We start from the raw sequence: 23,281 nt of genomic DNA, 5'->3' as shown, positions 1-23,281 counted from the left end.
ACCATAAAATATGACATAACAAACAATCACTAAGACTAGATAAGTGAATGAAACATTTTCATTCCATAGCGTAGTTGAATCCAAACTTGGAGCTTTATAAGAAAGCACAGAAGTTTGGAGGGATCATATCAATGACAACGTTTCCAGTATTACAACCCAAAAACCAGACATCCTTTTATTTAGAGGAAGCAGTAACGATAAGAAGAACTGTTCATTTGATAGCTGCACTAAAGTACTTTACTTCAGGATGAGACGATATTTTTGATGTTAGACTTTCCAATTCAAACTGTATTGATTGATTGACAGGTCTCTGCTGAGGTCCATTATCATGTTTTAGCTCAAGTGTGTTTGAATGAGGAAATGTATTTGTTTATACAATCAAAATGCTGCTTTACTCATTAGGAAGAGTACCAGTCAGCATGAGAAAACAGCTGTAAATGTTCTCTGTGGCAAATCTGAGAATTTATTTCACAAGATGTTAAGAAAACATGTATAACAAACTGGAGGTGCAGGCAGGAGGGTGTACCAGAAGAAGTCTATTCAATGATACATTATTCTTATTCATCCTTTATAAACCTTGCAAATGTAGTACACTCCTGTCCAGATGGCGGCGCTGCTGCGCTTATAACCAGATCTGTGACTGCAGAAAGCTGCACGCATCTCAAGCGCGGAAGTTTGGAGGAGTGGGACGTCTCCGTTGGAAGTTGGTCCTCCCGTCGTTGTGTGCGGACATGTCGGGCTGCAGGCTGATGAGAGCTGTCAGAGTGAGTGAGTTTGGAGCTCCGTCGGTGCTCAGACTCTGCTCGGATGTGTCTGTCCCACAGCCTGGACACAGACAGGTGAGACGGACAGACGGAAGCTGACTGGATCAACACCTCACAGTCTGCAGGTGGAAGTTCAGCCATAGTAAAACAAACAAACTGCAATAACCGTCCTTATTGTGTAAAAGCAGTGTCGGGAAGCTAACTTCAGAAATGGCTCACAGATTTATATTTATAACGACTTCAAACGTATTAAGCAATGCTACTATTTTAACAACGTCCGTAAAAGTTATTACGTTTGATTACTTTTATAATGTTTCAAACTGGGAAATAAAGCTGATAAACGGTTCTAGACTCTGATTACTGTCAAACTTTAATTAAAAGTCCTTCAATATAACTTGAATTAAGATGGAAACAAAAGAATGAATGTTATGTTCTGAAAGGAATATATTTGGATGTAACCCCTTTGCAATCACCAACATTTTGATTACTAACTGTAATTCAATTACATATTTATTTCTCAGTAACTACACTTATATTGTCATTTAATGACATAACTCATGTAACTAGTTAACGCTGTGTAAGAGTGACATAACAGTAAAGCTGCTAGTCCCTTTAAAAACCCTTTGGTATTGTGAAGCGAATTGAATATTAAACACCAAAAATCAATCAGTAACTTGTCTTTGTATGAACTTTTTCTGGTGTCGGTCTGGTAGGCTGGGCTTCGCCTTTGGAAGATCAGCCATGCACATGTTTCTGTATCAATAAACTTCAAAATGCATAAACACGGTCACTAATGTACATTCTTATTAGGGTGCATAGCCCACAGAATGGCATTCTGTGTTCTCTCATGTCCCCATAATTATTTTCTGCGTATATATCTATCCATCTACAGCTTGACCATGTCTCTCTCTCTGCAGGTGTTGATTCGTGTCCATGCCTGCGGAGTGAACCCCGTGGAAACCTACATCCGGGCTGGGACGTACGCCCGTAAGCCCCCCCTGCCATACACACCGGGAACAGACGTAGCCGGAGTGGTGGAAACTGTTGGAGAAGGAGTGACCGCAGTAAAGGTCTGAGAAAAAACACACACACACACAACAACAATGAACGGTGGACCTCATAGTTGACCTTATTCACGGTTTCAATGCAACTACAGTAAATCCGTTCCACGTGTGCAGGCAGGAGACCGTGTGTTCACCACGGCCACAGAGTCCGGAGGTTATGCAGAGTACACTGTGGCAGCCGACCAGTGTGTCCACAAGCTGCCCGATGCTTTACACTTCACCCAGGGTGCAGCCATAGGGATCCCTTACTTCACCGCCTACAGGGCTCTGGTTCACAAGTAAGACCTCAGTGCTCAACCTGCATTTTTTCATTTCACTTTTCTTTTCTTTTTTTACTTCATTTGTGCAGAAGTTTTATTTCATCATAACCTGCTCCAAGTGGTTACTGAAGAGAGTTCACTCAGGTGGACAGCTTGAGTCCATCACATCAAAACAACTACCCCAAGTGGACAAAAAGATGAATTAATGCTGTTTTAGAGATTATACAAAATGAGATTACATGTGCTTTTTTTTTTTTTTTTTTTTTATCCGCTTGCCATCACCAACACCAGCACAAGTGCACTGGAAGTTACTTCGTAAGGGCTTCACTTTAAAGTGAATAAAGTTGTTGTTTAAGTTTTATTTCCAAGAGTGTGCACTGTGATTCAGCTTTTTGAGTTGGAACCAGCTTCCACTAGAACAGGAAAATACTGAAAATAGTCTTGAACAAATACACCTAGTTATGTGTGTTGAAAGCATAGACTGTATATAAGGAGGGGATGTAGTCACGTGACGTCACCTGTTTGTGGACTGCAGTCCTGAAGCCTTGAGCATGGCATTTAGCCGTCGCCATCTTGTTTTTTTGCAACCACAAGTGACACGAGAAGGTGGAGCTAAGAACAACCGAAAACTAATTTTTAGTCAAGCAAATAGTTACAATTTCCTTTCATATCTAAAAACACAGTGAAAGGGTTAAACTTGTAAGACGAAAACACAAACAACTCCCAGACTGGACAGCGCTGTGATAGAGACCTGTCAATCACTGTGTAGCCCCGCCCTAAAGCATACCCTGCTTTATGGTCTGTTTGACTCTAAATGGACCATAATGTACTAAATGAACATCATGCTGTATTGAAGAAGACTTAAACTAGAGATTGAGACCATAAACTCATGTTTACAATGTTTACTGAGGTAATAAATTAAGAGAGAAGTAGAGTCATTTTCTCATAGACTTCTATACAACCAGAGGAGTCGCCCCCTGATGGACACTAGAGAGAATGCAGCTTTAAGACACTTCCACAGTGGCTTTATAAAAAATGAAACAACTTGTATTTGTGAACTGTTTTTGAAGAGGTCTCAGGGTCAAGTGGGAAAGTCAGAGTGCATTAGCATTGTTGGTTTTAACCTTTTCATTGGATTTGCTTACAATAAGTAAAATATACAACAACACCAGACTTGCGCTTTAAACAAGCCAGTCGATCAGATGTTATGACTCAAATGTGTTTTTACTGATGTGTGTTGCAGAGCCCACGTCAAAGCTGGAGAGACCATCCTCATCCATGGAGCCAGTGGAGGGGTGAGGTTTTTTGTTTCTAATTTTTTATATATGTGTGTGTGTGTGTGTGTGTGTGTGTGTGTGTGTGTGTGTGTGTGTGTGTGTGTGTGTGTATATGTATGTATATGTATATGTATATATATATATATATATATATATATATATATGTATATGTGTGTGTGTGTGTGTGTGTGTTTAGGTTGGTGTGGCAGCGTCCCAGCTGTCCCGTGCTCTGGGTCTCAAGGTGTTGGGGACGGCGGGGACGCCGGAGGGACTGAAGCTGGTCCTCAACAACGGAGCTCACCTGGCCTTTAATCACAGGGAAGAGGGCTACACGGACAAAATCATGGTACGCACACACACACACACACACACACACACACACACACACACACACACACACACACACACCCCACAGCAACACAAGAAGAAAAGGAACTCATCATGAACGAAGCTCGTTTAAACATTTATTCACCTTTTTATTCCTTGTTTCTTTGTTCTGTCAGGTGTTTTAGTGGTGGTTACAGGGATATGAACTCTCTGTGTGTGTGTGTGTGTGTGTGTGTGTGTGTGTGTGTGTGTGTGTGTGTGTGTGTGTGTGTGTGTGTGTGTGTGTGTGTGTGTGTGTGTGTGTGTGTGTGTGTGTGTGTGTGTGTGTGTGTGTGTGTTTTCTAGGAAGCCACAGAAGGCAGAGGCATCGATGTGATAGTAGAGATGCTGTCAAATGTCAACCTCAGTAAAGACCTCCAGATGTTGGCCTTGGGAGGACGTGTTACGGTCAGTAGGACTACAGTCCAGGGGCCGTATTCACAAATGATCTTCTCTCAACAATGACAATGGTTTGTGAATACGACCCCTAGACTTCTATAGCTGTGTAGTACAGCCCAGTATCCCAGCTAGGCCCTACTACCCAGAGTAGAAGCTGTATCCCAGTGTAGCTCGTTCCTGTGCCTTACTTCATACACCCTTATCTCTCTCCTTCATTGTAGATCGTTGGCTGCAGAGGCTCCATAGAGATCAACCCCAGAGACACCATGGCTAAGGAGAGCACCATCATGGGAGTGGCCCTTTTCTTCGCTACGCCGGTACGAAGCAGTGGCATCACTCAAGCCGTCCTGATACAATGTTTAAATAAATGTTTGTTTGCTTCCTCCCTCCTCCTCTCTTAGGAGGAGAACAAGGAGTGTGCGGCGCTGCTCTACGCGGGGATGGAAGCTGGTTGGCTGCGTCCGGTCGTCGGCTCCCAGTATCCGCTCACCAAGGCCGCCCAGGCCCACCATGACATCATTGAGTGTCCCGGGGCTGCTGGGAAGACAGTCCTGATCGTGTGATGAAGTGATCATAGCACAGCTTTTGGCTGTTAATAATAAGGAAAAAGTCAAGAACATAAATAAAATAAATGTATTAAGAAAAAATACATTTTTGGAATCTTTTTGTGATCCTAATAAACAATATTGGTATTTGGGTAAAAGGAAGTAATAGAGAGGATTAAAGTTAAAGGCTCATATCTGAGAGGAGTCAAACATGACATCTGTGCCTCTCAGGTGACAGCCGTCTCTACTGAGCATGCTCCAGAGAGGGCCAGGTAACTTAAGCTAGACACACACAGTATCTGCTACAGCGCTGTAGCAACCGGTAAATGATGGCGCTCCTAGTTTAAGTCTCTATACAGCCGACTGTCCCGCAGGTCCTCAGATCATTCTTATGGATTAATATGGCAGTGGAGTGTACCATGTCGCCCGCAGGGGAGGACCTTTGGGTTCTGTTCAACAGGTGAGCAGTTTGTAATGGTTTTTAAATGATCCTGCACTCTGATCAGTACTTCTTTGGTTTAGGTGTACACAGTAGATGTTCAGAAACTAAAGCCAGGCAGAAAGCAAATCAAGAAAACTGGTGCTCTCTCTGTCGTGTTGTGGTAAATGTTAATCAGCTGTGGGTATATCTTGCTCCTTTATTGAAATATTTGTCACAGTCTTGCTGAAGATCATTCAACTAGGATGAGGTTATAGTTTTTGACAAAAAAATAAATATAAATAAACGTTTAAATCTAATGTCTACTAGAGAAATGGGGCATGTCTGAAACACCTTGTGGACCACACGGTAGTGAGACACACTAATGAAATGGTTTCTGTGAGTCAGTAGTTCATTAACTGACACAACTGACGAGGATTTAAGGTCAGACATCTAGTGTAAACCAATGCTGGATGACTTACTGCCCTGGGGCCCCAGACCCTCAGGGGCCTCAAAGGTTGTTTGTGTGGAAATTAATTTGTGGAAATTTGATTCATGGGTGATACAGTTACATATACAGAGACGATTGGTTAAGGTTAGGCATTGCCCTCGAGTAGATAGGGTCAGGACAGAGCCCATTGGTCAGGGCATAGGACCAGAACAAATCGGGTCACCAGTACCTTGGCGAGCATGGATGCCTGGCCAATCCTAGTGCTTGAATGAGGCACAAGGCGGGTCAAGAAGAAGAGCAGTGGGATTCATAATAACGCACCAAAGACACACAACGATGAACCTACCTGGTCTCCTAATACAGATACCTTTGGAGCGAATCACAAGGTTACCAGTGTTTAGCTAAAAGCTGCGTCCATCATTTCTGACCTTTAGGAGGCAGAACGACTCAGAAACAAGCACAGACGCTAACGTACTATAAGCTTATCAAGATCTTTTGTTAGCAAGCAACAGCTTACCTACACTTCTATCAGACACATTAGCATATCTTTGAAGTTGTGTTTCTGTCCGACTGACAATTGCCAAGTTCGATCTGCACTCTTTGTTCTGCTCAGGTTTGGTCTCCACCAACTCCTGAGTGAAATATCTGTCTCTTTTGCGAGATGTTTCACTTTCAAGCTGCTAACTTTCTATCCTTTGTAGCTAACGTTAGGCAGGTAGTGTAGTGTTTTGTGGCTAATTATGATTTTTTATTGAGCATTGATGAGAACATTATACTCAACCACACAGTCATGGGTTGATTGCTGACAGGCAACAACAGACAACGGACAAGGGGTCCAAGCGGTGACAGGGCTTCACATGCAAAATGTCTGAGAGAAACACAAAACGATGGCAAAGAGGGGCACTCCAAAGAAATGCAAAACAACTGCAAAGAGACACAAAACAACCACAAAGATACGCAAAATGTCCACATTTGATTCAAATGCATTTTCAAGATTATTACTTCAAATGCTGAATTGCTGAGTACTGCAGGTTTAAGCTGTGTGTGACTTTATGTGTTATTTTCAGTGGTGATACTTCTTGTCATTTGAGGTGAAATTGCTCAAAGTCTGTCAGCACATAACACCATCATGCTCTGTTCTCTGGTCATTCGTGTTCACATTCTGTCCATCCACTCTGGTTTGTGGATTTAATGCAAACATTAGCCACTGTTGTGGAGTAGCTCGTATTTGTTCATCAAGGACAGCTCACGAGAGGTAAGTCCATTAGGAAAAGAGCTTTAGCAGAAACATGATAGGCCTCATTCTGCTACAAAGACTGGCTGTCATCCATCAGTCAGCATCCTCTGAGGACAACCCCCCCCACCCCACTACACACACGTCAGTTCATTGCCAACACATTTATCCCTGTTTGTTTGCCTAGCGACTCAGAGCAAACAGTGAACAAACGTGACGACTGAGGTTCGCAGACTTTGGTCCGAGCGCTGAGGTCTCTGATAGGGCTCCAGAAGGCCCCAAGCAAGCTGACTTCAAGTCAGTTTCTTTTTAATCTTTACAAACTAAATTCACACGTCCAAATGACAGACATCACAATCTGTTCCTGCCAATCTTTAGCCAAGACCATTTATTATAATGGCCCACGACATTTACTTTTAATAAAACAGGGAACATTTAAATGTATGACCTTTAGAATAAAAATACTACTGTTGGGATTAATATAAACAGTAAGACACAAAGTTAGAGGGCATGAAGAAAAAGACAAACAGGTTTGGTTTTCTTAGGGAAAGCCAAAAAGCACTGATGTTGGTGATGATGATGATGATGATGATGATGATGATGATGATGATGATGATGGGAATATTGTTTGTTGCTTTTGATCTATGAACATAGGACATGAACAGAGGGTCCTGGGGGGTTGAACTCTACACTTATCTGCATGGAGCTGAAGAGAGGTGATTATTGTGTATTACCAAAGATGTATCGATATGTTTTCATTGGCCAATCAGATCATGACAGTGATCCAGCGGGTTAATGGAAGAGATGCTACCTCATCACCATGTTACCTCTACTGTGACACAACATGACCAGTAAGTAATATACAAAGTGGATTTCCATCAAACAAATGAGATTGTACAGTAGGCTAAATGGGAGATACCATTGTGCAGTGACCTGCGTTGCTTGCCGTAGTTGAGAGAAGAAGGGTTTTTAGTGAGGACAAGTGTTGACAAGTGTTGACAAGTGCGTTTCCAGTCTTACAGGCTGTGTGCTAGTTGAGAGGAATGCTAAATAAAGTTCTATAAAAGTTTCTCCTCAACTCCCGTTGTATTCTGTAGTTGTTTAACAGAAGAGCTAAGAAGCATTATTATTACCTGAGGTAACAAGTTAATTGCATCTTAGCAACAATTATTTCAGGTTAAAACAAGAAAATAAAACGTAAGTGTATTGACAGGAATAAATAGACAAAAGGGAGACCAGAACCATCGGACACACAGCCGCCTTGAGGGGCATCATACCTCTTATCTTCTTACCTCTTTTGTCACTTGCCAAAGAAAAAAAATACCATTAATGTATAATTTCACGCGTTTGGCTTCGGTCTAAAGTTTTTCACAAGGCCTAACTCAATTCCCTGGTAATACATGTAATACTCATACGTGGGCCATGTCATTTTTCACAAAAAGCATAGTGCTAGCATAAAGCTAACGTTATGCAAGGAAGAGTTTAAGTTGTATTTTTTTCAAGATGTATCGTTTTTCACACAGTTTTCATACATTGGGGAATTTATTTGCAGGTATTTTCCTGATGTTGCTACTGTCAGTCATCAGAGCCCAGCGTGTGTCCCCTGTCCCATCATGCCCTGCTTCCTGTGTGGTTTGCTCTGAAGATGCCCTCATCTGTCACAGACTGGCATACATTATTGGTAACACACACACACACACACACACACACACACACACACACACACACACACACACACACACACACACACACACACACACACACACACACACACACACTTTGTTTTATGTCATCCGGTCATAATGATAGTAATTGTATTACATTTAAATTTCCCTTACATTGCAGTAAACTGAGAAACATTATAGTGCATTACCCATCAGACCTCATGTGCTTACAGGACTGTACTGTATGTGTTAACTGTGTGTGTGACCAGATGCTCCAGACACAACTCAGGCACTACTGCTAACAGAAGGCTCCATCTCCACAGTCCAGCCTGCCTCACTGTCTGACCTCAGCAACGTTACATTCATAGGTCAGTCAGTATGTGTGTCTGTGCTTTTATATATATACTTGCATGAGTGTGTACCATTTGCCATTATTCTCTTTAGGAAGAGAAGAGCAGATAGTGACTAAATTCAATACATAGTGGCTTTAAAATGTTGCATTTATGAACTATAGGCATTTCTGTCAATCTTCCAGGTCTGAGTCACAACCTTATCTCAGTGCTGGGGGAACCGTCCTTCAGAAACCTGCCGTTCCTCCACACCTTACTGCTGGACCACAACCTCCTGACCAGCCAGGCCCTACAGGGGGGAGCTCTGACCAATTTAACCCGGCTAGAGGTGCTCTCCCTGGGCCACAACCTCATCAGCATGGTGGGCACCGCCTCAGGGGAAACATATATCTGGGAAGATATTTGAAACAAGACTGGTTAAAGCTGGATGATGTATTTTTTATTTAAATAATTTGGGTGATCCAGTGGATGAGAAAAAATTCTATTGACACATTGTTGTCATCTATTGTCATAATGATTAAGTTTTGCTTCTTACTAAGAGAGAACTACATGCATCTATATATACAACGGCTGAATAAAGTCTGTGCCGTTTCCTTCAACATGATTCTCTGCGTTGATGTTCAGATCCAAGGTGGCTGGTTTCAAGGTAGCAAGGCCCTGCGGAGTCTGAAGCTAGAGGGCAACTTGCTCACCAGTTTGGACTCTGGTTCCTTCCCTCTGAATGACCTCGAAGTTCTGGAGAGTCTGGATCTGTCAGAAAACCTGATAGATCATCTGCATAGAAACAGGTTCGTAGATTTTTATTGCGTTCAATACATTAGTCTTTCTTACACTTTGCTTTTTTCATAATTTATTGCAAGAGTACAGTTTCCAAAAATGTACAGTATTTGCATTGCACACAGTATTATATATATATTTATGATACAGTGAATATCCGGTTTTGTGATCCTAGCTTCGGTGGGTTGGTGAGACTACAGACTCTGGATCTGTCCAGAAACCGTCTGAGTTCTGCTCCTGCTGAGGCTTTTTCCTACCTCAGCTGGCTGACAAACCTCAACCTGGACCTCAACTCATGGAACTGCTCCTGTCAGCTGCTGGAACTGGCTGCCTTCCTGTCCACCTTCATACAACAACCAGACAAGGTGCAAGACTTCCTAAACCTGTACACATTTCCAACACCGCTTCAACTGATTTCAGGAAATGCCACATGAAATTAAATGTGGCAGTTTTATTTGGTGACTGCAAATTATGACCCATACCAGCACTGTCTTCCGAGGTGGAAGAAAACAAAAAATTACATTATTGAAAAAACTGGAGTAATTGCATTATGTTTGATGATACAGGTATGAAAAATAAGAAGAGATTGTACTCAATAGATAGTTTACCAGCTTACTGGATCAGCTTATTTCAAGGTTCTGCCATTTAAATGCTAATCACTGGACTAGTTGACTCAAACCTGATATCTCTGCCCCCTGCTGCTCTCAGACCCTCTATAATGGCCGTAGGATGGTGTGTGTGAGCACCGACAACCCGTCAGTAACCACAGTGCTGGAGCTGACTGAGGCCAACTGTGTCCCGTCCAATCAGAACATCACAGTGCGGATAGAGGCAAGAGGCAGCGTGACCCCTCACCGGTACGCTCGAGATCTGGCCATCACTGCAGTCATCTGCTTCATCGGTGAGAATGTTACACAACACAATGAACAGAAATGGTTTGATTCGTTGAGTTTAGCTGTGCCAAGATGTCACTAATTAGTTCATCAGAAAAGGTTAACGAGAATTAGATTCATAACTCTTGCATTAATAATATCAGCTAAGAAAACACATTTGACTGTATACCCAAACAGCAGTAAACTTAAAGAGCAGAAAATTAGAAAACACAAATTTTCCATTTATAGTGTATTGAACAAAAACTGTATTTTATTCTGTTTAACTTGTCAGCAAGGTTGGCGAGCTAGCAAGGATGCTAACTGGTAACTTACAAGTTAGTTTACAAAAAAAGCAGCTTGCTGACATTGCTAACCCACTAGCCACCAATTAGAAAGCTAGCTAGCTCAGTGACTAATTGGAGAAAGGAAACCTACTATTCACTTGTGTCTAACTACTTACTGCAAACTACGTCACGTGTGTGGAGCTACTTGTCGTCTTGTTGGGAAGGGTTATGTGCCGTTAGATGCTGGGACACAATAAATATGACTATGGCAATATGTCTGTGGATTTACTTTGCTGTTGTGAACGAACCCTCTGAATGCAACAATTTCATTCATATGAAGTAATGCAAAATGACAAAAAATGCTGCTCTCATTGTGCTCTGGAATGATTAGACTGGATATGATCTCAGTCAATTCGTAATGTAATACATGCTAAACAGCACCTTTATGTAGATTTGTAAAGATGAATGTAAAAATCCTACCGTCCTTCTGTGCTTCAGGTGGAGTTTGCTTGACCCTGCTGGTAGTCCTGATCTACTATCAAGTGTCTCGGAGGAAGAAACTGAAAGAAAGTAAAAGACAGAAAGAAGAAAAAGAGGGAAGCAGCACGGTGGTGAATCACCCTGTCAATCACCTAGATGTTGGTGAAAGGAGGAGGGACCTCTTCTGGCAAGCACATAGAAACCAGCCGTGGGACAGGGAGGCCATGATGTTGGATGCATGGACAGAAGGCCATGGAGGCCAGTTTGAGTCCAGAACTGAGGAAAACGGCCATTTTAGGTGTCCGGACTGTAGCACCAAAGGACAGAGAGGGATGGGGCTGAATCCTATGAGATGGAACAACAGGATGAACGGAGGGATGGAGACGGAGGAGGAAAGACAGAAGAGGAGAATGAGGATGATGACAGAGGAAGAAAAGAGGAGGCTTGAGCAGGGAATAACAAGCAGGGACATTCCTAACAAGCTCCTTTCTCATAGCAACACAAACTCTTCCTCACATCCACGGAAAGAAACCTTTGCTCAGAGACCAGAGACCCTGGCTGCTTTTAAGACAAACAGAGAATATGGGGAGAGCAACAGGACTGAAATGGAGGGTAAGAGCAGAGGACATGAGACGTTACACTGTGAGAGCTGCCACAGGACATACAGACCTCCAGAGCAGAACATGAGACAAGGAAGGATTCACACCAACATGAAAGACTCGGCTCAGTTTGAAGGCATCCATGCTCAGTACAGACAGATTAACAGGGGTAGGAATGTTAACCACAACCAGTTTGACATGACGAAGAACACAGAGTTGAGAAGAGAAACAAGAAACGTAACTTTTGACCTGGAGAGTTCAAGAAGCCTAGAGCGAGGAAGCAGTCAAGAAGAGGACAAGAGGGAGGAGGAAGCGAGCAGCTCCCGAGACAAGGAGAGAGGAAAGAGACATAAAGCTAAAGTCCAGTCAAGCCGGTTACTGAAGGTTAAACTAAACTTGAACCCGCTACGAAAAAGCAAAGTCCATCCAAAGAGGAAAACGGAGCTCGGCCACTCAGAGAAAAGCAGCTCAAAAAAGAGTAAAGATAAAAGGCAGGAAGGAGAAGACAGAGGAGAGATGGAAGGGAAAGGAAAGTATGGCAAGAAAACGAAGGGTAGCAGCAAGAAAACGAAGAAATCCACCAAGACCGAAGGATCGAATGAGGAACGTGAGGAAGAGAAGACAGCAGAAGACAGAGGAGAAATAGGACAGGAAAGCGAAATATCCTCTAAGCAGGAAGAAGGCGGGCAGGGAAGTACAGAGCGTGACCAGGGAGAGGGTACACATCCAGAGAACTCTCAACTAGGCAATACCGCCATCACTGCCAACCAATCATCCTCTGCTCTTGCTATTGGACAGGTACAAAATTTGCAGGGTGAGAGTGTTCAGTATCAGGGAGCTGGATTGGTTCTGGGGAGTGCTCAGCTTTCCTCGCAGCATCCCATATCCCTCTCTGGCATTGGTAGGAATCACACTACCAACCTCTCCCTGCTTGGTACGGCGGGCTCACAACTGACTGGCAGCAGCCTCTCTCTTCAAGGGGGGAATTTCTTGCTCAACACCATGGCCCCAGGATCACTGATCCCCAGTGGTCCAGCTAATTCCGTTGTTCCTAGCATAGCGATCAGTGGGCCAAACATGGCTCCAAGTGGTGACCCATACAGCCTCAGCAGGCAACCTGGGGGAGGCCTCATGTCTCCTGCTAACGCCCTTCTAGCTAACACTGTATATGCTAACCCTTTGCAAGCAAGTGCAATCCATACCTCTCCTCTTCATACCTCCCAGCCTGCAGGACTAGTCTTGACTTTAGCAGCAAACCCAGCTGTTGATCCTGGACCAGTGCAGTTGCTCTCGCAGAGCAAGCCGCCTCCTGACAGCTCTCCTCTTGTAGCAAGACTGAAGACTGATCCAGCCCATGGACCAGATCCTCAGACCGGGGAAGGAGTACATCCCAATCTCCCAACTCAGGCACCTCCAACTGTGGATGGTTTGTCTGGGGTGACCCCTCTGGCTCTTGGACCAGTGACCACAGTGGAGAATCTGTTAAACAACAACAGTCAGACAGAGACTGAGGGTGTGCATGCTGGGTCCACAGTCCACATGTCAGCTGGGGGTGCTGCCCTTACTGAAGGACCGGCTGTAGGGTTGTCAGGAGGCAGCATGCAGGGAGCAGATGTGTCTGTATCAGGTGTCTCTGCACCCAGTATGTCCACACAGAGTGTATCCTCCACAGGGGATGCAGTTGCAGCTGCTGCACTGCTGCAGCAGGAGTACCTGTCAGAGGAAGGGGGATCCTCCCCAAGGAGGAAGCTGAGGCTGGTGCTTCCTGAGAAGACGTCCAGCCGACCACCCACTGCACTGGAGAGGAAGATACGCTAGCTGCTCGTGTCATATTTGACGGATGAAACGTGATGGATTGGTAGTGTTTTAATAAGGGCCAGAAGAAGTACTCCGTCATTTAAAATAGTACAACATCAGATGCAGAAAGTAGTGAGACTGATGCTTTCATACGATCTTAATGTGACATTATGAACTGTTCAAAAAATATAGTTTTGCTATTTTCGGGTGTTTTACAGATGTTTGCTGTAGTTTTATTTTTCTAATTGTTGGCCATTGTTGGCCTTTGTAACTTTGTTATCTCACCTTGAGGTCCATTTAGTCCATTTAGCTTTCAACCGCAGCACAGCTTGCTTAGTTGTCATCGAACCGTAGACGTTCAAATTTCAATTTCAATTTTTTCTGAGCATTTGTAGGACTTCTTGTCCATGTTGGCTTACAAGTTGAATTTCACATGTGTAAAAATCCTTGCTGCTATTTTGAAGTTTCAAAGTTAATTATTGATCTTAGTATTCATCTCATATTAGTGCATGTGAGCGTGCCCCATGGCCGTGGCTAGCTAATGGCCAGCGCTCTTCGCTGCACTAATGGCCGGTTATAGCTGATAATGGCGACCCGACCAACGGCGTCTTTGCGGAGGCTGAGCACCCACCCTCCAGTTCCCCCTCAGGTAAACACTTGTTAGCTCTGTCAGCACTGTTGCCGTTGTTTGCACTGTTAGCACCGTTGGCTGTACGACGCAAGCACACCTGTCGCCATGTTGAGAGCCTTGTAGAGGCAATCCCTCAATCATAGATATCCTCTGAATTTCCAATTTAGCACCTTTAAGTACGATGTAGTACGATTCCGTAACATGACAGCATAGTAATGACACACCGATGAGTACTGAACACCAAATACTGAGACACAATGAAAAAAACAGCAGTGACATACACTTACGTTCTGATTTACAGTTCAGTGATCGAGGCGCCCCATGACCCTGAACACAAAACAAACTGAAGCAGCAGTAACTTTAACAGCTTCTATCTGTCACTGCTGGATTGGGTTTCGTTTTTTGGCACCAGGGCGGCTGTTTGCAGTGTGTTAGGTTTCGCTGGTCACACTGCCGACCTCTCAATCTGCCTACAGGTGGTTCGGTTTACACTTACCAAACCTTTACCGTCTGAGAACCCTGAGTCACTTTGATCTGTTACACTGACTCACTTTTTTTTTTGAAGGTGCCATGTGCCATATATCACTAGTGCTGCTAATTTGCAGAGTTGAGACACATTTCCCAGAAGCCTTGATGCTTTTTGATGCCAAATACGCGAACAAAAGAAAGAACAGCATCCTCTTCCTTTTCTGTGCCATAAGCAATCCTGCCGGTCACTCATCCCAAATCATTGTACAGAAAATAATCAACCGTTAATTCATTCATCAATTATTTATTGGTGGTAAAATGCTACAGGTAACAACTTAAACCTGCATTTTTAGGGTTTTTTGGCCACTTGGGGGAAGCAAAAGCAAACACAGACATCATCACCTTGAACATGTTAGCAAGTAGCTTCTTCATTACACACCCTGCAGACACAATATCAGTCGTATGGAGTCATGTTTCTGCTCAGCTCCTGAGGGAAATATCTGTCTCTTTAGCTGCTAAAAGCTCCACTATGTTCACATAGCTAGTTGCTAACTGTGTATGTCTGCTGTTTGATGCCAGGGCAGGTCGTGTACAATGGGTTTATCAGGACTTTTAGCTGTAAACAGCTGCCTGCTGCTGCTCCTGAAATTAGGTTAACGTGAGCGTTGAGGCAAAATCAAAAAGGGCAGATTATAAAAAATATGGATAAGTGCAGCTTTAAAGGCCCTCTACCATGGTGCCCAGGACTCCCAAATCTCAGCTAGGGTTCTATCTCTCTTCCCCTGTAGTTGGTAGCTATCCACGCATTTGAGGACATGGCTCTCACAGACCCGAACTCTCAAATAAATATTTTTGACTTTTTTCATCTCACCACTTTAAATTACTTATATGATTAAAAAGTTGTTACACCAAATCAGTCACAGAAAAGGGACAGCTGTTAGCATTGTGTGTACAGTAGATGGATTTGAGGATAGTGTACCAGAGCAGGAACTAGCTGCAGCCCTCCCTTGTTGCCTATAGGGGGCAGTGTGCACCTGCTGACACACACACAAAGGCAGCCTGTTCTTCAGTGGTCCTGAAAGCTTTGGTTCATGACAGGGATTGAAGTGAAACGGCACTTTCTGGACACAAAATGCAATTAAAGCAGAACAGAATCTGCTTCAACACATTATTTTACAAAAAGACTAATTTATTCAGGAAAGAAAGAGAGAACGGAATCAAACCAGTTTGTTGACATTTGGTATCATGTTTCAAATATCACAATGTCGAAATTATACAGTCTTCACTGTAAAACAGAAAGATGTTCTATATTTTGTAGAGCTTCAGGTTCCCCATAACAGCTGAGGGTTAAGGTTTAACTACAGACAGTTGGTGTAATCAGCAGATAACAGTTTTGTTGGAAATAGATGAAAGTATGGAACCCACACCAGCATATGAGAATATGATTGATGATACAAAATAGCAGCCTGAACTGACACTATGACACCAACACCTTGTATTGTTAGAAATAATGTAACTGTGTCTCCAGGCATATGTGTGTGAAATGCAAATGTTGGATGCACAAAAAGAAAAGCTTGGTCGGCTCTGACTCGCCCCCACACCCACTGCAGGCTTGTTTCTTCTGAAAAATGGAAATACTGGACTTGAGATATATATACAAGTCAAATATATCGCCATACATGTTAAGCCTCTTATATAGCTTACTTATTACGTATAGCTTACCTTTTCTGTTAACAGTTACATATTAACTCTCCTTTTAGCTCTGAGTTGGTCTCCACCAACTCCTGAGGGAAATATCTGGCTCTTCAGCTGCTATATGCTCCACTATGTTCACCAGTCAGTCACTAACTGTGTCCGTCTGCTTTTTGGCAATTTCGGAACGAAGCGGCCATTTCTCTGATGACAATTTATCCTCTGGGGGAGCAACCGGTTCCGGTGTAGACAGCCAGCACAAATCAAGGCCAAGACCTCGTCTTCGGTGCGCCAGGTCATTGTTTACAGTCCGATTAGCATCTCATCTCATCTCTATTCACATATCTGCGTATGAATGCCCTGGTGGGTTCCAAAGTTGCATTTCAGCCAATGCATTCCACCTCTTTTGCTTTTACACAAAGAGTTTTTTTGATGAAAGCCACTAACGCGTGTCAATTTAAACTAACCGTGGAAGAGTTGTTACTGCAGGACGCAAGTTAAGTGACAAAAACATCAATGTTGACTTCTTGTTTCACAAGGGGAACAAACAGCTGAAAGTTCACCGTTTGATGGAACCAACCACCTCCCACCCGCCCTGTGTGGGCTTTTGTGGTCTTTATACTTCCTCCTTCATGATTGCGTGGATGGACTTTATTCATCCAAAGGGGGAAATTTGTTCTATCTTTAACAAATTTTCCCCTGGGAAGGAATAAAGTATCTATCTATCGTAACTAAATAATAATTTCGTAGGATATCTACAAAATTACGCCGCAATATATTTTATTATTGTATTTTCGTAGGTATTGCTTCGTATGCTGGATGAGACCAGTCTGGTTCACACTGGTGCTACAAATCAAAGTTGAGCTGATGTCAACTTTTTTTCAGCGCTCCAATGATGTGGTGAAGCTTCAACCAATATGTTCCAACATATTCTTGCTGTTAGCCACTTGTGTTGCTCGTAGTGTGAACGAAGCCTAAGAGTCCATTGAGTGCTAGCGGATCTGAGGCTGAACTTCAGCATAGCGAAGTGCTAAACGCTAAAAGTTGCTAACGTGCTTTGCAGGTACGAACAATGTTCATCATCTCGCTTTAACGTGTTAGCATGCTAACATGTGCTATTTGGTCATAAACCAAAGTGTTGGAAAAGGTGAACTTTTGACCTGATGATGTCGCTGGATGAAAAGTCAGATGATCACCACAGTTATGCAACTCATCCTGTTCATTAATATTCTCCACCAAATTGCAATCAAGGATCACCAAAGTCAGTCGGGTTGTTCCTCTGGAGAATATAAATAATGGTACGGTGTAGTAATGTAATCGGTCTAGACCGACCTACTGACATCTCCATCTCTAGCACAGCTACACGGCTCACGTGGTTTTAACAAAAGTGTTATTTTAGTTAAAACTATTTCGACAAGATCCGATCTGAGCCAACAGGAGGTTAAGATCACATATTTTCTGAATCTTCAAAGACATTTGTTTTGCAATTACAGCTGAGCTGCTTTGCATAAATGCAAAGGCCAGGACACAAAGTGTACCGTGTCGCAGGTTTACGTTGTTATGTGGCGTTAATTAGAGCTGCTGTCACAAACCGCTCACAAACAAACAAAGAAGGAAAAGAGGCAGGTTTTGGAGTAATGACTGCACATCAATGCAGCGCTGACTTTATTCTCAAACACATTATTAGAATCTAAAAATAAGAAAATCTTCATGGTTGTTGTTGCCCAGAGTCCTTTCATCTGCCAAAAAAAACACATTAATACAAAGAGATACAGAGCAGAGAGAGAAATGTGTCCCTCATCATCGTCATCATCATCATCATCATCATTAACACTAAAACAAAACTTTATTTGATTAAAAAAACAACATTAAAACACAGCCAACCCAGCAAGTTATAGTTTCTTAAATAGCCTCTGTGCACAGAGAAATAGAGATGACAAAAGAGACCATGCAACCCAATCAACCACTCCGCCTTCTCATTAACACACACACACACACACACACACACACACACACACACACACACACAGTTTGGATCCGAATCAATATCATCAACGGACATATGCCAGAAGGAGGAGTCATCATCGTACAAAGGACTATTTTTGTTTCTTTCTTTTTTCCCCCCCAACAAAGAATTGTTTGACATTTCATTATTTCAAGGACTAAAATACAATGACCCTGCAGATCTGAGCCTCGCTGCGAGAGAACAATGAGACTTCTTTAATCGTACACAATTATTCACAGCCGGCGCCGCGTTAAAGAGGCTTCGCTTCCACCTCTTTCTCTTATTTTCAGTTAGCCGAGTAAAGCGGTGCGAGTTCGGCGTCATTATCACTCGTTGCGTCGCTCTGTGTTGGGACTTCACAGTCCATACTGCATCATATCACAGCCTCATATTCATATAATTAAAGAACAAGCGGGGAGCAGTTTGTGTGTATTTGGTTATTGACCCATAGTTTGAGTGCTGTGTTCTCTTGACTTTGGTCACAGACGGAGTCAGCAACTATTAGGTCAAAAAAAGAAAAGTCAATTGGCTTCAAACCGACAGCTCAAACTTTTATGTTACAGCAATTTACACTTGGCTCTTCAGAGCTTTTTGGAACCGACGGTAAACACCGTCTTTACAAATGAGGAACTAGATATGGGGTTGGGTTTTAAGGGCGGACAGGACATTAGACAGATTATCCCTTCGTGAAGGAGGTTGGAGTATATACACCTATCACCGTGGTTCACAGCACACCACCTCTCCTCGCTGGTATACACAATTTAAATTCAAAGCATAACATGTCTTATGCTGTAAACGGTCAGTAGAAAAAAACACAGCCAATAACAGATGTGACACCAGCCGTGGGACTTTCTTCTTCCTGTTCTTAACACTGGCCCTGTTGACGTGGTAGTTACACACAGAAATGTCCTGTTATTCTACTGCTTGGGCTTTCGTTTGAAGCGCCGGACTCAAGTTTGGTGGTTGAGTCCTCAGTGGGTTACGGCTGGACTAGACCGGACTAGGCTGGCCAGGGTTTTCGTGTGGAGGTGAGGCCGGAGGATCCGTGGCAGTCGAAGGGCTTGGTTGAAGTTTTGGCGTCACTTTGTCCTGAGATTAGCTCAGATAGAGAGGTTTGTCCCTCTGCAGGCCGCCGCTAGAGGAGAGGAGAAAGTAAAAGTGAGGTTACAGGAACCAGTGCAACGGTATTTACTGGATCTGATGTCGGTCCCAGACTTCCCATATATGGGGCTGATGAAAGCACTGGGTGTAGCCAGAGGAAAGCTACTCCCTTTGCTTTTAGGCTACAGCCATTCAACTTTGTTAAAGGAACAGTGTGCAGGATTTTGTTGCTCTATTAGGAGAAACTATGTTTTTATTGGTATATAAGAGTCGTTGTGTTATCTTTAGCTTAAAATGAGCCCTTCACATCTACACAGGGTGTTGTTCTTCCACAGAGCCCGCCATGATACAGCGCTGTGTTTCTACAGTAGCCCAGAACGGACTAACCAAACACTGGTTCTAGTTGTTAAAGAAGGCCACGGTTTCAATCTGCAACCTCACGGCTAGATGTCACTAAATCCTCTACACTTTTTTTTGACAGATTCAAATGCAGAGGAGCGCATTTAAACAAGACTCTACTAATAGAAGTCCAACATGTAGTTTTGTTTCTTAGTAGTGGTAATCATTCTGGGGGAAACACTCACTTGGAAATTTGGTATAGAAATTTAGAATATTACAAATACTAAATATGAAAAGCTGCAGTCCATGGAGCCTTCAAAGAGCAGGCTGAAAAGCAGCACCTACTGATGGGTGTGGTCAGAAACGTGCTGCTGTACCTGTAACCACACCCAACAGTGATGTCACAGTGTCCTGGGGTACACCTGTGCATCACTGCAGCGAGGTGTGAAGGACGTGACCTTGCTCTTCAGAAAGTCTAATACCCTACCCGTTGCCATGGTATTCGGTACTCCAGTCCAGAGAGGGGTGGTGGTTGGGCGCGTGTCGACCCAGCTGATGGTAGTCCACTGATGATGACATCACCGCTCCACCATTAAGCATACCTCCTAATTGCTGGTATTCAGACTGGAGGGAGGGGTGGTAGCCCTGGAATTAAAACAAAAAAGATTTGGATTACAGGTCAAACTGTTCATGCTGCTGTTCTAAAAACATCTGGAAGTTGGTTATTGTAGTTTGGCCTGCTGACGTGGCCCAACAGGGTCAGCAAGTGGAGCTCCATAAGGTTCTGTTGAGCGTCGTCTCACAGAACAGTCCATCTTATTAAAAGCTATGAGGAACTTTCATGTTGTGTTGGTTCTGTTGGTCCCTGTGGACTAAAGTGGTAGTGTCTCTGAGCACCAGAGCACCTTTAGAAAACCTCTCATTTTACTGCAGCAGGGGCTGACAGTCTGCTCCTCTCAGTCCTGGTTCTGGTTCTCCCGTACCTCCCTTCCCTCCAGCGGGTCCAGAAATACGTCCTGGGTCTCCAGCAGCGTGGTATCGGTGTTGGCTCCCAGAGAGGAGAAGCTCTGCTCCTGGAGGAGGAGGAGGAGGAGGAGGAGGAGACGCTGCTGCCGGGAGCTGAGCTCTCCTCCTCCCTCCGGAGCTCCGGATCTGGGTCTGTCCACGGTGGACCGGTCTCTGCTTGAGGCCCCGCTGGACTCTGAGCTGAAGGAGTTTCTAATGAACCTCTGACTTCACCAGAACCCGACCCGGTGGCACCGATGAGGATAACTTTGTAGACATCGACATCAGTCTCGCTGAAGGACTTGTTCACTGATGTTGTGCATACTAACTATTGACTTCAGCGCCTGGAGCCGATCAAACTATTTGAGTTGAGTAAATGTCTGACGGTCAGTGTGGATCTGATGACAGAACACCTGCACACTCCAAGTCATAACTCATTCACATCTGTTTAGATTCAGTGTGACTTATATTGTACGAGGACATCTTGATCATTAATATCTATCAGTGAGAGGATAGACGCTCCTAATAACTCCAGGAGTTTTGAACTTTTCCTCACTATAAAAGTAATCAGTTCACTGCCAATAGGAAGAGTTATAAGCTAATACTTTTAATTAATGTAAACACAGTGTTAGACTTTGAAAACCCGTTTCAGTTCATAACCCTTATTTCAATGTAATTATGTCGACCTTATTTCCAACATGTATACGGTCTTAATTTTTGGCAAGTGTTTAAAAAATGAAATCCTTTCCATTCATCCCGGTGCTCTGGAGCAGGTTTGACTGCATGGTAGGTGTACTTATGTCCTCCTGAACCTCAACGAGTCCATTGACAGCTCAATGCTTTCTGATTAAAGCAGATATTCTGAATGTAACTCAAGTCAGTCAGTCATGGGTTCATCAGCAGCAGTAATTACAGAGAGGGGGGGGGAGCAGAGGAAGAGGAGGAGGAAAAGGTCTCTAACCATAAGATACTTGAGGGAGGAGAGAGAGATGGAAAGGGAGAAAAACGAGGGACTGCAGTGACAAAGTGTGTGAGAGAGAGAGAGAGAGAGAGAGAGAGAGAGAGAGGCTGAAAGGGAAGTTAATCTGAGTGTTGTGAGTGAAAGAGGAGAAAGAGGAGGACAGCAGGTGGTTGGGTTCTCCCCCCTCTCCCCCTCTACCTCACCTATTCATCCATTGTCGAGCAAATTCTTCTCCTTCACTCCTTCACAAAGACCCCATCTGCCTCTTTTGTCTCTCTCTCTCCCCTCTCTCCCCTCTCTCTCCCTTCCCCCATCATTTCTCACTCTTCCCTCATGGATAAAAAGTTTAGGGCTCTGTCACTGTGTCCTCTCCTTTTTTTTTTTCTCTTCACTTTTTTCACTATTGTCGGCTCTCTCTTTTTATTGCGAAAAATATGCAAAAAAAAACGGAGGAGAGAGAGAGGGGGGGATTATGGGAAGTTGGGATTTAAAAGTGCACTTTAAAACCAGGGATAGGATGAGACTGAGCTGCAATCCATCGGCCCATTTTTATCCATCTGGAGGAGACACATCAGCCTCTTCCTCTTCCTCCTGTTGTGATAGAGTGAATATCAACAGGCCAACTGACTCATTGCATGAGAGGCAGGTAGACAGATACAAGTAGAGACGTAGATAGGTAGTAGAAATAGGTCCCACCAAAAACGGATTTCTGTGGTTACGTTTGAAATGTCTCCTTGTCACGTCCAAACTCTTCCTACTAGTCTGACGTTTTCACACAGAGACACAGAGGTCAACTAATCCAACAGCATCGATGGAGACGACTGGATGATAATCAGGATTAATGGAGTTATGTTCAAGTCTGTTCGGTGCTGCAGTCCTCAAGGAAATGCTGATGCATCCTCTCCCTCTCTAGCACCCATCTCATCTCCACTGCGTGTGTGTGTGTGTGTGTGTGTGTGTGTGTGTGTGTGTGTGTGTGTGTGTGTCTCCTCTGCTGATATATTCATCTATCTTCATTCACCTCTCTGCAGCTTTTAAATCAGCCAGATGCTGTTACCTCGAGGAAATAGGAAAGCCGACTGGTGTAAGAAATGGTTTGATGGTCCACAGAGGAAACAATAGATGTGTCCCGATTACAAACTAAAGTCACATTTAAAATGAGGCATACTCTAAAGAACAGATGGCTGATGGCTGATTTCTGAGTGAGCTGTTGATGGACACCATGCAATGCAGAAAGGAAAAGGTAATTAATGACATAGACATCACTAGAAATCCTAGGAAAACATTTAGTTGTCTCTTTCACTGACAAACTCCTCTTAGTAAAAAAACAGTAAAGCATGTGGATTCCTCATTAAGTACACTGTTACCATCAGTACATACTGCATACAATATGTATATAGAATGGATTGTTACAGAACAGATGACACAAATACATATATATATATATATATATATATATATATATATATATATATATA

At 43.4% G+C, this 23,281-nt stretch overlaps 2 protein-coding genes across 2 annotated transcripts in view; one reads left to right on the top strand and one right to left on the bottom strand.

Moving 5' to 3' along the window:
• Positions 1-651: 651 nt before the first annotated feature.
• Positions 652-4,779, top strand: cryz (crystallin, zeta (quinone reductase)). Its single transcript, XM_068738075.1, has 8 exons — positions 652-839; positions 1,682-1,834; positions 1,943-2,106; positions 3,332-3,383; positions 3,562-3,711; positions 4,038-4,139; positions 4,352-4,447; positions 4,532-4,779. Exons 1-8 carry the CDS (start codon positions 732-734, stop codon positions 4,691-4,693), a joined length of 987 nt encoding a protein of 328 aa, XP_068594176.1. The 5' UTR covers positions 652-731; the 3' UTR covers positions 4,694-4,779.
• Positions 4,780-18,025: 13,246 nt separating this feature from the next.
• tox (thymocyte selection-associated high mobility group box) overlaps positions 18,026-23,281 on the bottom strand; it is a 48,498-nt gene continuing 43,242 nt past the window's right edge. Inside the window, exons 9-10 of the mRNA XM_068738162.1 lie at positions 20,325-20,482; positions 18,026-19,532 (exon numbers count right to left, since the gene is read on the bottom strand). Of these exons, the coding sequence (XP_068594263.1) occupies positions 19,493-19,532; positions 20,325-20,482 (198 nt within the window). The 3' untranslated portion in view covers positions 18,026-19,492. The remainder of the gene's footprint in view (positions 19,533-20,324; positions 20,483-23,281) is intronic.

Source organism: Cebidichthys violaceus, unplaced genomic scaffold, assembly GCF_023349555.1.
Source record: "Cebidichthys violaceus isolate CVI_PGR_0920_01 unplaced genomic scaffold, fCebVio1.0.p SCAF_8, whole genome shotgun sequence".
NCBI lineage: Eukaryota > Metazoa > Chordata > Actinopteri > Perciformes > Stichaeidae > Cebidichthys > Cebidichthys violaceus.
The sequence above is the reverse complement of the archived record's forward strand: the minus strand, read 5'-3'. Positions and strand labels throughout refer to the sequence as shown.